The sequence below is a fragment of the Polyodon spathula genome, chromosome 5 (assembly GCF_017654505.1).
Source record: "Polyodon spathula isolate WHYD16114869_AA chromosome 5, ASM1765450v1, whole genome shotgun sequence".
Taxonomy (NCBI): domain Eukaryota; kingdom Metazoa; phylum Chordata; class Actinopteri; order Acipenseriformes; family Polyodontidae; genus Polyodon; species Polyodon spathula.
Window position 1 is genome coordinate 57,428,901 of NC_054538.1, and position 12,855 is coordinate 57,441,755.

General features: G+C 38.0%; 1 protein-coding gene across 2 annotated transcripts in view; it reads left to right on the forward strand.

Annotated features, from left to right (window-relative positions):
• Nucleotides 1-6,246: 6,246 nt before the first annotated feature.
• The window catches only part of LOC121316087 (striatin-like), a 107,295-nt gene continuing 100,686 nt past the window's right edge, over nt 6,247-12,855 (forward strand). For both annotated transcript variants that reach the window (XM_041250842.1, XM_041250843.1), the window contains exon 1: nt 6,247-6,641. In XM_041250842.1, the coding sequence (XP_041106776.1) occupies nt 6,423-6,641 (219 nt within the window). In that variant the 5' untranslated portion in view covers nt 6,247-6,422. The remainder of the gene's footprint in view (nt 6,642-12,855) is intronic.

Here is a 12,855-nt window from a genome sequence, read left to right on the forward strand (position 1 = left end):
GGATAGTCGAGGGAAAGCAGTTCTGTAGAGCAAAATTACTGCATTACAGTATTATCTTTGAGGAAATATTCAAGCTCCTTAAAATCCTACTCGACTTTGAAGAAGCAGTGATTTTAATAAAGAGCTGAAATGCAGTGAATAACCTAAGTACAGGTTGAGTAAGACCTAAAAAAGAATACAGTATGTGACAGCAGACTGTAAGTTCTTCTTTTCAGGTGCATGCTTTTACTTATGTCAGGACACATCTGCTCAAAAACATTAACTGTTAGGAGGCCATTTGGTTCCTATTAAGAAAACTGGAAACAGAAGCTAAAACAAACTGAAGTCTTAATATCCAGTGGGCCATGCTGTGTAAAATAATAGCAACGGTGACCGAGCTTGAATGTGTTTTTAAACAAACTCTAGTTTCATTATATTTTTAGTTTTTCAGTGTCAGTGAGAATACAAATTATCCCCAAAAAGCAGAGTGAAGTTAAAAAATGTATTTTGATTTCACTTTTCATCTATTTGCTCTTTGAAAACATTTTTTTTGTTCTTCCTGAGGTAAATTTCATAATTGCTATGATCAGAGTTCAAACAGAATATGTCATCCATCTTGTGCAAAAAGACCTTAATGATTGTATTTGAACTATGCCGTTTTGGGCTATAGTTTTTTGGCTGATAACAAGGAAATAATCAGAGGGTCCAAGGGCAGACTGGTTTATTTTTTCACTGAAAAATGCAGATGTTAGTAATTGACCTACTATCCTACCAAGGAAGCACAAGTAGTATATGGCTTCCCAGAAGGAAATACTTCAAAGGACTCAAATAGTGATCCTCAAGTACTTCTAAAAATGTTTTAATATGAGACATACAAAGAAATGTAATTGTTTTTGTGAACTTGTATGGCTGAGTTGAATATGCACTTAGATAAAATTATAAGACTCTAAGTCAAGCAGGCAAAACTTTCAGCTTGTGCCTTTTTTTGTGTACTAATTAAGAAACGTACAGTATATAGCGATATATTTTATATCTGTTAGGAAGGGGTGTCCTCTCCCTGTGAGAGTTATAGGTAAACAGGTACCATCATTTTGATTACTTTTGTCTACTTGACTTAGTTTCTTATAGTTTTACCTTAGTATTCTGATCGAGCGCTTTGAAGTTATGGGATAGTATGCTCTTAAACTGCACTTTCTTCATGATATAAGTGCAACCCATTTCTCATTATATCTTTTATTATCCTTCATTTAGCTAATGCCATGCTTGCTTCACCTCATAATGGTTATTTTATTGAGGTATACATTACTGTACACACTGCTGTTGTCTTTTCTGGGTCACCCGACTTATTCAGCAGGTAATGCAACAATTCTTTACAGGAAAGGCCCCTTTTATCAACATGCATCCAGTGTGACAGATTGGCAGTGAACGGCAAGTCCAGCACCAGGGAATAATGAAGTGGAGGCCACATTGGCTGATGAAATAGTCGTTTTAACTGCTGGCAGAGGCTAAAAGCCCTGAAATTGAAAGGCTATGATTCAAATGAGGATGTTATGGTGATGGTTGGGAAGGATAAACATTGAACTAGTTGTCAAGGTGATGATAGTAGGTCTATTATAATTCCTCTACCATCATTAAAGCAGTTGTCTCCTGAATGATGGGGTGCTTCTTTTAGCATTTTAATAAAGGGATGTGCAAATGTTGATTACAGGCTTGCCATTTAATAGCTTCCTTGAAACCCCTGTTAGCTCAATATATCTGAAGCACCCTTTGTACTCAGGGGAATATTATATATTTATTTGGCAGACAACTTGTTGCAGGACAGTACAGGGCTACAATGCAAGATTAATATTTAAATACAGTAAAGTGTACAGTAAGTGCAAATAATACTACTAAACTACATTAAGAACTAGGATGCAACAAGTTATATCTATAATGAAATATTAGTAGTGCAAAGGTGCAAGCGTAGTGCATTAGCTGAGGATCCAGTAATGTAGTGCGTAGGTGAGGCAAGTCCAGTGCATAGTAGGAGGTGTAGATCAAGAGATCAACAAGTGCAGTTTGAGCAGGTGGGTCTTGAGGACAGAGATAATTAGCCAGTGGAGGCTGTGAAGCAGACGGGTAGCATGAGAGTAGTGAGGTTAGGAGAATAGAAGATGACCAGCAGAATTTTGAATGAGCTGAAGGGGGCGGATAGCCAAAGCAGGGAGACTAGCAAGGAGAGAGTTACAGTAGTCAAATCTGGAGTGAAAAAGCTTGGAACAGGAGTTGAGTGGAATACATAATGAGATGGATTTGGTAGCTGTTGCTAGGAAAGAAGTGGCAAGTGTGTGTCAGGGAAGAGATGGATTGAGAGAAGGAGAGGGAGGGGTCAAGAGTAACACCTAGGTTTTTAGCAGAAGGAGATACAGAGAAAGTTCTAGTCAAGGCATATTGGGGTGGAGAGGTCAGAGGAGAGAGGAGGTCAGATTTAGAGAGGTTGAGTTTGAGGTGGTGAGAATGCATTGAAGTTGAAATAGCCTAGTTGGCATTATGAGATGCGAGAGGATATGTGGGAGTCAACAGAGGGGAAATAGGAAGATCTGGGCATCATTAGCGTGAAGGAGGTAGGAGAAGCCAAAAGAGGAAATGAGAGTACCTAGCGAGCGTATGTAGACCGAGAAGACGCGGGGTCCTAGGACAGATCCTTGAGGTACACCTGTAGAGAGGAGGTTGTGCCAGGAAACCTGGAAGAAACGGAATGTGGGGTCAGGTTCACAAAATTAAGACAATATTCAGGTAGTCTGTTATTGTTTTCATACTTCTAGGTCATGTCACCTCAGTACTAGTTACATCAGCCTGTGTTGTTTTGAGAAAAACATTTGCTGTAATGTTTTGACAATTACCGTACAAGGCCACAGCATTTCTGAACAGGGAACACAGGAGAACATTAAATAGCAACACTATGATCCTAAATGCTGCCTGTAGAGTTGTTAGATTGTGGTGTCCTTCTCAATTGTATATGATGAGGGTGACTGGCCATGATAAAGTTGGTTGGCAAATCCTCTGAGGTTTGAAAAACAAAAACAAAACAAAAAATTTCTGAGGAGAAACACCCACTCATGCCAAATGATGAGAGATGGACGGTTCGCCTACACATGATCAGTCTCGACTGTTTCTTATTTTTAAAGCACATCACCATGGATACCACAGTTATTGCCTGGTCGAACCTCAGAAATTCAGCTTTTTAGAAGCAGCCCCATTCATTGATAAGGGACATTTTTGCTGGAATAGGTAAGTGTGGTAAATAGTAAAGAAACACCAGTAGAGAATGATAAAGAACACACATAATAGGATAATAAATAATTATAAAAATGTAGGTAATACCCCATTCTCATTCCCATTTAGCACAAATATTTTCTTTCATTCAGACACTGTACTTTGGTCCTGGTGGAAGTCGAGATACTGCAAGCAATGACAGTCCCCCAATAAAGATTTGTGCATATTTCTGATTGCTCTTTATGGCCATTGTGAAAAAATTATATTTCAATGTATCAAGAACAACATGTCGTTTTGCTTTCTGAGCTACAACAGTGCTTACAGATGACATTTATAATCTCCCCACTGCTTTAATGAATAGCTGGATCACGCCTGAGTGACAGAGTGAGGGAGGAAGCTGTGGGCCTGCAGCTCGAACTCAACAATGCTGTGGAGCCAACTTCTGGTTTCTGGAAGAGGGCACATGATAATGTGGACACATACAAGTGAGCATGATTGTGATGCACTGCAGCTTTAATAAAAGTAATTAAATAGGCTGCAGCCACTGGTGCCTGCTGCTTTGTTGTTCTGCTGGAAGCAATGGTTGCAGGCTGACTCGCAGGTTGTGTAAGATACTCTTGCGGCTTCAGTCTGGTGACATCAAAAGACTTAAAGGTTTAGAAAATAAACATCAGTCGGGGATACAAAGCAAGCTAAGACGGGAGGTGGTACGAATTTCCTGCAGGGTCAGGTCCAATTAGATTATTCTGATTGAAAGGAATATTTTTATGAAACAGCATGAAATACATTTAAAAAAAATGCTAGGCAGAATCCTCATAGGCATATTGTAGTCTGCTGTGACATTTACATTGTAAGAGCAAGTCATATTGTTGTTGTTATAATAGGGTCTGGTTTTCAAGGAAACTTATATTGAGTACACCTCCATCCATAACAAAATCTAATTTTAGCATACTTACAACATAATTTATCTGAGCAAAACAAAGCATTGCATTTAAGTCGAAATGCAAAAGTAAAAACAAAATAAAACAAACAAACAAACAAAAAAAAACTAAACTATAATTTTGAAATTGACAAAAGTGAGTTAATTTACATATTTACAATGACAAATTCTGAAAGTCAGCCTGATTATCAACAGGTTCACAATGCTACAGAGGCCCCTACTGGCCAGGTGCACATTGAGCTCAAATGGAGACCTGCAGGGCTAGCCTTCATTCTTCAGAGGCCGGTAGCTTGCCAACAGCTTTTTAAAGAGACGGTTGGCTTGACAGTGGTCAGAGGACACCCACTGACCTTCAGTTCTCTTGAGCTGTTGTGTGGTGAGGGAACGTAGTTCAACTATTAAAGGCTTGGCTATATCTTTGGAGCTATTTCTAAGATTTTGAATGAACTGCATGAGCATTTGTTGAGATGAGATGCTGCATGCTATGGATGTAGACTCTTGTGGCCAGCATTATATATATATATATTTTTTAAATCATACTGACATATGTAATGTGTTAAACAAAATAACTTTTACATTTATTCCATGAAATGTTTCATGACTTAGTTAGTCCAACTAGGGATGCGATTTATTTCAATGCTGGTATTATTATTATTATTATTATTATTATTATTATTATTATGTAATTTTTGTCTCATGTTTTTAATTGAATGTGAAGTAACAACTCTGACCACTAGGGTTATGGAGTGGCAGCATTCAAATCAAGCCACCCCTTACACGAATTAACAAAAAAGGTGGTTAAGAAGTATTTACTTTCAAGGAGGATAGTAGACTGCTAGATGATTGTATATAATACTATGAGGAACTTGTAGATATTATTATAGAACAAATTAACAAATGTTGCAGTAAATAGCAGTATACCCTGAAGAATACTGCAGTAAGTTGCAGTATTGTAAAAAACACAAGTCAGAGCTCGCCTACTAGCCTCAGAATTTGACATTCGAGGTAAGAAGTTCTCATAGGAGAGGAGACCCCTGGTATCCACAGTTAAATATTGTACTATGCATTCTGATAAAGTACACTTCATGTGAAAATGTACATGAATTTACAATGCATTTTAATGTATTGTTTTATGTAGCCCAGACTTGCTAAATTTGGTTAAACATAAGATACAGAACAATATTGTGAATTCCTGCATTTAATAACCATTAACCCTTACTCTAGGAGTATTAGCATGCTTTTCAAGTCGAGTTGTTGTTGCTTTTTCAAGTTTCATGTTTGTACAGGTATATAAAGCTACCATGTGATATTCCCCTTCTTTAGTAAAAGATACAATATTTGGTTTTATTTATATATATCTTTATATATGATGTGATATATATGATCAAGAAATCCAAATGATTTTGGAAAAAAGTTAAATGGAAGATCACACCATGAACATGAATTGTTAGTTAAATCGAAAGCTTGTCGAACAGACAGCTTGAAAGATCTTTCCAGAATTGACAGGTTTATCACATTGGTAAATGTTCAATAGATTCCTCTGAACCGTTACAAAACCTGCACTGAGGAAAATCATTTAGAAAGAACTGGATTCTCTTTAGGTTGGTCGGGTAGATCCTATGTAGAATACTGAAGGGAATTTCCTTCACTATTAAGAACTGGGTATTTTAAAATGTCCACGCTCTCATAAAATGTATGTCCTCTGGTATCCAGGATGTTTTGCCACTGCCGCATTATTCGTTTGTGTTATTATTTTAAAGTATTTTCTTACAAAATTATTGTTGCATTTAACAGATGTTACTCCATCTCCGTCTGTTTTAGGTTCTATTTCCATGTTATAGTTTGCATTGTATCATATTAGTTTTTTTTACGACCCAAACTGGTTGGAATAGCTTTCTTAATCATGTCATATTCCCTTTGATATAATATGGCGTTTGTCGTTTCTATTAGGCTGTTATATGCCAGGAAGTTCACATCGAAAAACAAAAACTACAAATCCCAGAATCCTGTGGAGGACGCGGGTCCTGCCCCTAAAAATGTGCATGGTGTGGGCGTGGGCTCATAGTTTGACGTCACTGAGTGAAGCTGGCTGTCAGAGGCGAGGTCTGTCCCCGGCAGAGAGCTGTTAGTAGTTTATGTTTATTTTTATATTCGTGTAGAGGCGGAGATCAGAGTTAGCAGCCGAGGAGCTCCCGACACACAGCCGTGCCAACCATCCACGATCCGAGCTTTCTTACCTAGCTTGGCCATGGATGAACAGGCGGGTCCCGGAGTCTTTTTTAACAATAACAATAACTCGGTGTTGTCCGGCAGCGGGAAAGGACCGGGGCCGCAGCCTGAAGGAGGCGGAGGGGAAGCGGCCAGGGCTCAGTACAGTATCCCGGGGATCTTGCACTTCCTGCAGCACGAATGGGCCCGATTTGAGGTGGAGAGGGCGCAGTGGGATGTGGAGCGGGCCGAATTGCAGGTAAACAAACCCTCTCCAGAACATGAACATGATCAGTTTTTTTCAATAACTGTACAACATAGGCAGAGGACAGTTCATCAGCATTTTCGCACAGTCTGACATAGAGGGTCATACGAAATGCATCCAGGGTTGTTTAACTTTAGAAATTTGAAACGCAAGCTCGTTCGGGGTGTTGCCGAATTCCGAGGTAAAATCTCACAAATGTGTTGTTTTCAATGGTATGAAACTGTCTTATAGCATTCGTCATTACTGGATTGCGTCAGAACAAGTTACTGAAATAAAAAGCGACTCAGAACCGATTTAGCTAGCTGTTCAAAAGAAACTCGTTTAAAAAATGGCTATACGATTGACTTCAGGAGAAGGTTTTTGACGTAGAAAACTTTTAATTTAATTTAACCAGAGTGCCTAAAGCTTAGATCATGTCGCAAATCTCTGGCATGATACCACTCGTCATGTACTAAGCGAGCAGTGAAAAGACGTGTATTGAAACATGACCCTTAGTCTTTGCATGTTTGCCCTTTTTGATGCGCTCAAAAAGTACTGTCGTTGCAAATGTGGAAAAAGCGGGTCTTAGGTTTGACTTGCAGTGTGAGAGTTGGGTCAGTTATCAGCTGTGATGGCTTTTAGGAATGGGAAGACTTTCTTCTGTTTCCTGTGCAAAGAAATTACCTTGCAATGCAGGCAGTGGTGTATAAATCCTGTGGAAAGCAGCCATCTAAATTGGCAAAACAGGCACAAGAGTCTTGTATTTCACATTTGTAGTAGAATGTAACCACCTGCTTGGATCTTTAGAATAATTGTACACAAGCACTGTGCCAGCCCCACCCTGGGGATCAAAATGCCAGGTAATTTGCTATTTCAGGGCTGGCAGTGAGGAATGTTGTACAGTAGCTCCTTTTTAAAATGTAAAAACTTACCATAAACCAGCTTTAATTACTTTACAATGCACCCTGTAGCAGAAAACTGTTTAGCCAATAGACCATGCCAGGGCAGCTGCCTGTACAAGTTTTTGTAACATATCAGAGCCAGACATGCATGAAATACATTGCTAAAGGCTGGTAGCGTTTATGTAGAAAAGGTCTGTTTGACTGAATTTGCCTATTCCTGGAATCCAGTATGCTGTTAAGCAGTGCAGATATGATACAGAATCATTTCAGGATGCATACTAGATTATCTAAATTTGAATACTATCAAAAAGGACGACACCATTATGTGTCTCTTGCTAGTAATCAAGAGACTATCAGAAATATTTTGCATAAGAGTTTTTTTTTATTTTTCCTTTCTAGGTGGTGGTGGTGGTGGGGAGCTACTATAACTTTAAACATGTGTATCTCAAGTTTTTTTTTGTTAAGTTTTATTACAGTAGCCTACCTGTTTTTGCCTATAATGGCCATATATTGCCTCCAAATAAGATGTAGATTATTATTATTTGTTTATTTAGCTGATACCTTTATCCAAGACGATTTAGAGAGACTAGAGTGTGTGAACTGTGCATCAGCTGCAGAGTCACTTACAACAATGTCTCACCCGAAAGACGTAGCACAGGGAGATTAAGTGACTTGCTGAAGGTAACACAGTGATTGAGTTGGGATTTGAACCAGGGACCTCCTGGTTACAAGCCCTTTTCTTTAACTACTGGATCACACAGCCTCCTCTGATGTCACCTCATGCAATGCTGGATAATGCATGAGAACAGAATTGTAGGTATGAAAACTGGAATTTATTGGACAGCATTTGAAATCTTTAAAGCTGTGTGAAACCAAAAAGTACTTTGTTGGGCCTGGAACCATGTGTCTGGACTGCCTGTTTTTTTTTCTTCCTACTTTAATTGCTTTGGTAGCTGAGTAATAAACTTCTATAGATTATAACTGAGATGAAACAGTCAATTGGTATTTGTTTTGAATTTTCAGGTTACTTCTTGCAGTTCAAGTAAATAAGAAATTAGGCACATAAACCAGTAATGTTCAATGCTATTGATAATTATGTCTAACATATTTGCCCAGGCTTTATAAAAAACAAAGTGAAGAAGGGTCTTGCTTTTTTGTTATTTGTACAGAAAGAATCTTTTTTTTTTTTTTTTTATATATATAAGGCTTTTTTTTTTTTTTTTTTTTTTTTTTGCACCAGCACAAACTGAAAATAAGATTATAAACTATCTTGTTCATCAGATGAGAGAGGATTTGAAAATAAATTTGGTTTTGCCGTTGATTTTGTGATTGGTGGATTGTCTAATGTTGAGATCACCAAACACATTTCACTCTGAGTAGTCTGAGCCACGCTCCAGAGGTTATAGGCAGAAGGGCAATTGAATTAACACGCTGCGTCATTGAGAATAATTTAGTTGTAGAAGTAGTGCCTAAGTAGTGGCATTTCATAGTAATCGGTACAATACTCCACTGTACAGTTTCGGTTAGTGAAGGCTTGTGCTGGCACATGTCCAGATTATTTGACATCACATGGTATATATTCCAGGGGGGTTGGTACAATCCTTGGGAAAGCTCTGCTGCCAAACTAACCTTTGCTCAGATGATGTCTTAGTAGTACTGTCCCACTTAATTGTGATGGGGACGCTATCGACAAGCTTGGCATCATATCCTGAGACAAACAACTGAGTATCTATTGAGTCCGAGCATTAAACAGATCATGAGTAATGCTGTCTGTCTGGAATTCTATTGGGACACAGGCAACATTTGAGCTACATTTTTAGTTTGTTAAATAGGAATAAGTCAGTAAGACATAGCTTAGTAGACTCTTGTTAAGATTTGTTATATCATGGAACACACTTTAATGCAGAACTTTTATTGTAATGCTGGTACAGCATGTACAGTCCCTTGACATGAAAAGCATGTGTTTGTTCTATAGCATAGTGGAAGAATTTTGTTTACATTCGCCCTTTAAAGTGACGTGCACCCACCAAACACATTATGGAGCGCCTGTCTCTAGAGACTGCTTTGAAATATGTTTCACATATTTTAAAAAGTTGGCCTCATAAGTAAGGCCCTCCTTTTTTTGTTTATAGAATTTCATTAAAAAAAAAACGAAATGGATTTATTTATGACCCACCAGGATATTGTAAGTAGCAACTGGATTTTATTGGAGCACTAGGGAATCGCTCTATCCTAAAAATAGGTGGTAAGGAAATGCTGTGTGATTTCCCCAGTGCTGTAAAATGATCCAATAGAATCCAGCTCTGGGATCCCTTTGTGTCTCCTGTATTATGTATGTATTTAAAACAATTTGGAAACAAGATAATCAAAAGGACAGCTTTATGAAAGTGTCAACAGAAGACAAAACTATGAAATAGCATAGTAAATGGACATAAGCAATTCAATTTGATGTTAAATTGAACTTGATTGGGGGGACACTGCTTTAAAAACAATATTGGTATGGTACATGTTTTGGTGTGTAAATTAGATGTTTCTCTGAGGAGCAAACTGCTCTAAGGCTGGAAAAGCCCAGTCAGATCCTGTAGCTGTAAAGGAAAATTATTTAATAGTTGAACACCTGTTTATTGCCTTTCCACTTATAAAGTAATAGGCTTTTTTACTGGAACTTGCAAAGGTGAAAAATACAGTTTTTCTTTTGCTAATTATTGTAGGTTATTGTGTCTAGGTGAGTCGGAGCCTGTATTTGGTTGGACTGGTTTTACTGCTCTACAGGAGTGTGGGAGGTCATGACATGTTCTTTTCTATATGAAGGGTGGGTGCTATTAACAGACCTGTTTTGTTTTTGTTCCATGGTTATTATGAAAAGAACGTTGTGTAAAATTCTTTAATCAATATAGAGTGTAGTTGTGCTTGCCGGCTGCAAGTTATGAGGTTTTAATTCTGGCTTGGTCTAGTTAAAGGTGTGTCCACCATGATGATGATGATGATGATTTTTTTATTTTTTTTTTGTGTAGAACCTGACAAAACATTAGACCAGCAGGGCCAGTTGTCTTTATGAAAAGAAATCAAACACAAGAGACAAGAACTGATATGGAGGGATATTTCTCCTGTGCTAATGAACTAGAGCAGATCATCAGTAGTTTCTTTTTTTTTTATTCCTACCCCACTGGAATAAGATAACAAGCACATCAGAACTAGGGGTGCACTGATTTAAGATTTTCTTGGCTGATAGCTGTTCCGATGCCCATAACAATAATGCTTAGATACATTGGTGCATGCATTTTAATGGCATTATTGAAACAAGGCATATGCTTTATAATTACAGATGACAAAAATGAACAGATATTTGATACATCATCGCTTTCAATGAGCATTTGCATGTGTTTTAAAACCGCATTGTACAGTTCTGGCAGCGCAGTCTTGGATATAAACTTTCTGCTGGGCATCTTGAAAAAGAGGCTGCAGACATTCAACGAGACGGCAAAATCCGGTGTCTTCCACACTCAAAAACGGCTGATCATCCAGAGCTATAAATTCTATTAAGTCGTTAAGTCTCTTTTTTGGCTCTGGGATCTTCATGGTAAATTGCTTTGAATGGTTTGGTGCTTGAGCTAAAGTCAGCTGCTTTGTCTGAGATTTTCCCGATCCTTCCTGTTTTCACTAATCATCCTTATAGAATCGTCATGATCAGCATGGTGCCTCATTCTGAGGTCATTTATTAAACTTGTTGTATTGTAATCTTTAGAAGTGGCACCTTCACGTGAAGTTATAGCTGCACACAACTTGCAATCAACTGTCCTGTTGGTTTCAGAGATTTTAAAGTCTCGGCTAAAACAACAAAAACATCTGATGGCCGATTGTGTCATTTTAAATTCCGATATGCTACCACCAACCATCGGTACACCCGTAATCAGAACATGTCCAGGCTTTTTTGCTTTAAAAAGGAGAGGTGACAGAAGGATTCAAGTTGAACAAATTGCAAATTGAGCTTTTGAGTGAAAAAGCCAATTTGATTCTATTCCTTGATCTATAAAAAAAAAAAAAAAAAGTCAGCTTCTCTGTTATGAGCCTAATAGTCATCACTGTGTTATCTATTTGTTACCACAGACGGCGTTACTTCAGTAAAAGTCAGATTGAAGCACAGTTGAGTGGGCACATCCATTACCACAGATGATGTTACAGCAATAGCTTAGAGAAGGGGCACACTTTGTTCCCCAGGATCTAAATCATTATACATTCAAAGACAAATGTTATAGGCTAGGCTTATTATTTCTATTTCACTTTGAATCTGATAAGGATTCAATTAGCTGTGCAAAAAATTGCTAAGAAGGGTAATCTGGCGGCAGCTGATGCTGACATGAGAATGTTCCTGTTGGCTCCCAAAAATCTTCGGGTCCCGACCAAATCCATCTACAAAACTATCCTGCAGCCCTTATCTGTGCTTGAGTAGCCTGCACTGGGGGTCTCCAATCCTGGTCCTGGACAGCTACTGGGTCCTCTGGTTTTTGCTAATTATTGACTTGCTTAGTTAAGGTTAACATGTGTTCCAGATGTTTAGCTGTTGATGACACAGACACCTATAAAACAGATTTGGGACTCCACAGGACCAGGGTTGGAGAACCATGGCTTAAATAAAGGGTACATTACAGGTTTGTGTCACTGCCTTGAGCAAATCTTATAAAATATATTTACTAGAATGAAAAGATGGAATGCTATGATTCTAGTAGAGATAAGCTTATGATCTTGGATCAAATAAGGGATATTTGTTTCTTTTGTACTGAAGAGTCCTCATTTGCAAAAGCACCAAAAGTAGTCGAAGAAAACCAGTGACGCATCTCTGTTTGTAGAGATTTTAGGGAAATAAAGTTACTGGTTCTGAATGGCAAACAAGCAGTTCTTTTTTGAGACAATATAGTGTTGTACAGTGGAACATCTATAACTTCTTAAACACTCAATCAAATTCAAATATAAAATAACTTAAACCAGACAAAGGTTCGTTACTCTGTCAAGCATTTGCCAAAATATTTTCTACTCTTTCTTTGACGTGATTTTCTTGTAGTTTTGTCTCAATATAATTAGGTTACAGATGGTTTCCAACACATCCATTGCCCAGAATAGTGTTCTGGGAGTGGTGGTGAGGCTTGAAGCCAGCTAGGGTACTTCAGAGGCCTTCTGGGAAAAAAAAAGTTTGCTTAGTACATTGAAGTCTTGTTAAATTTAACAGTAAAGGAAATAGAAATTTAGAAATACTAAATGAAACTTTAGTAAAGTGAAAATTTCTAAATTTAGCAGTTGAGTTTTGTGAACAAGGAAGGTGTTATCCTGAC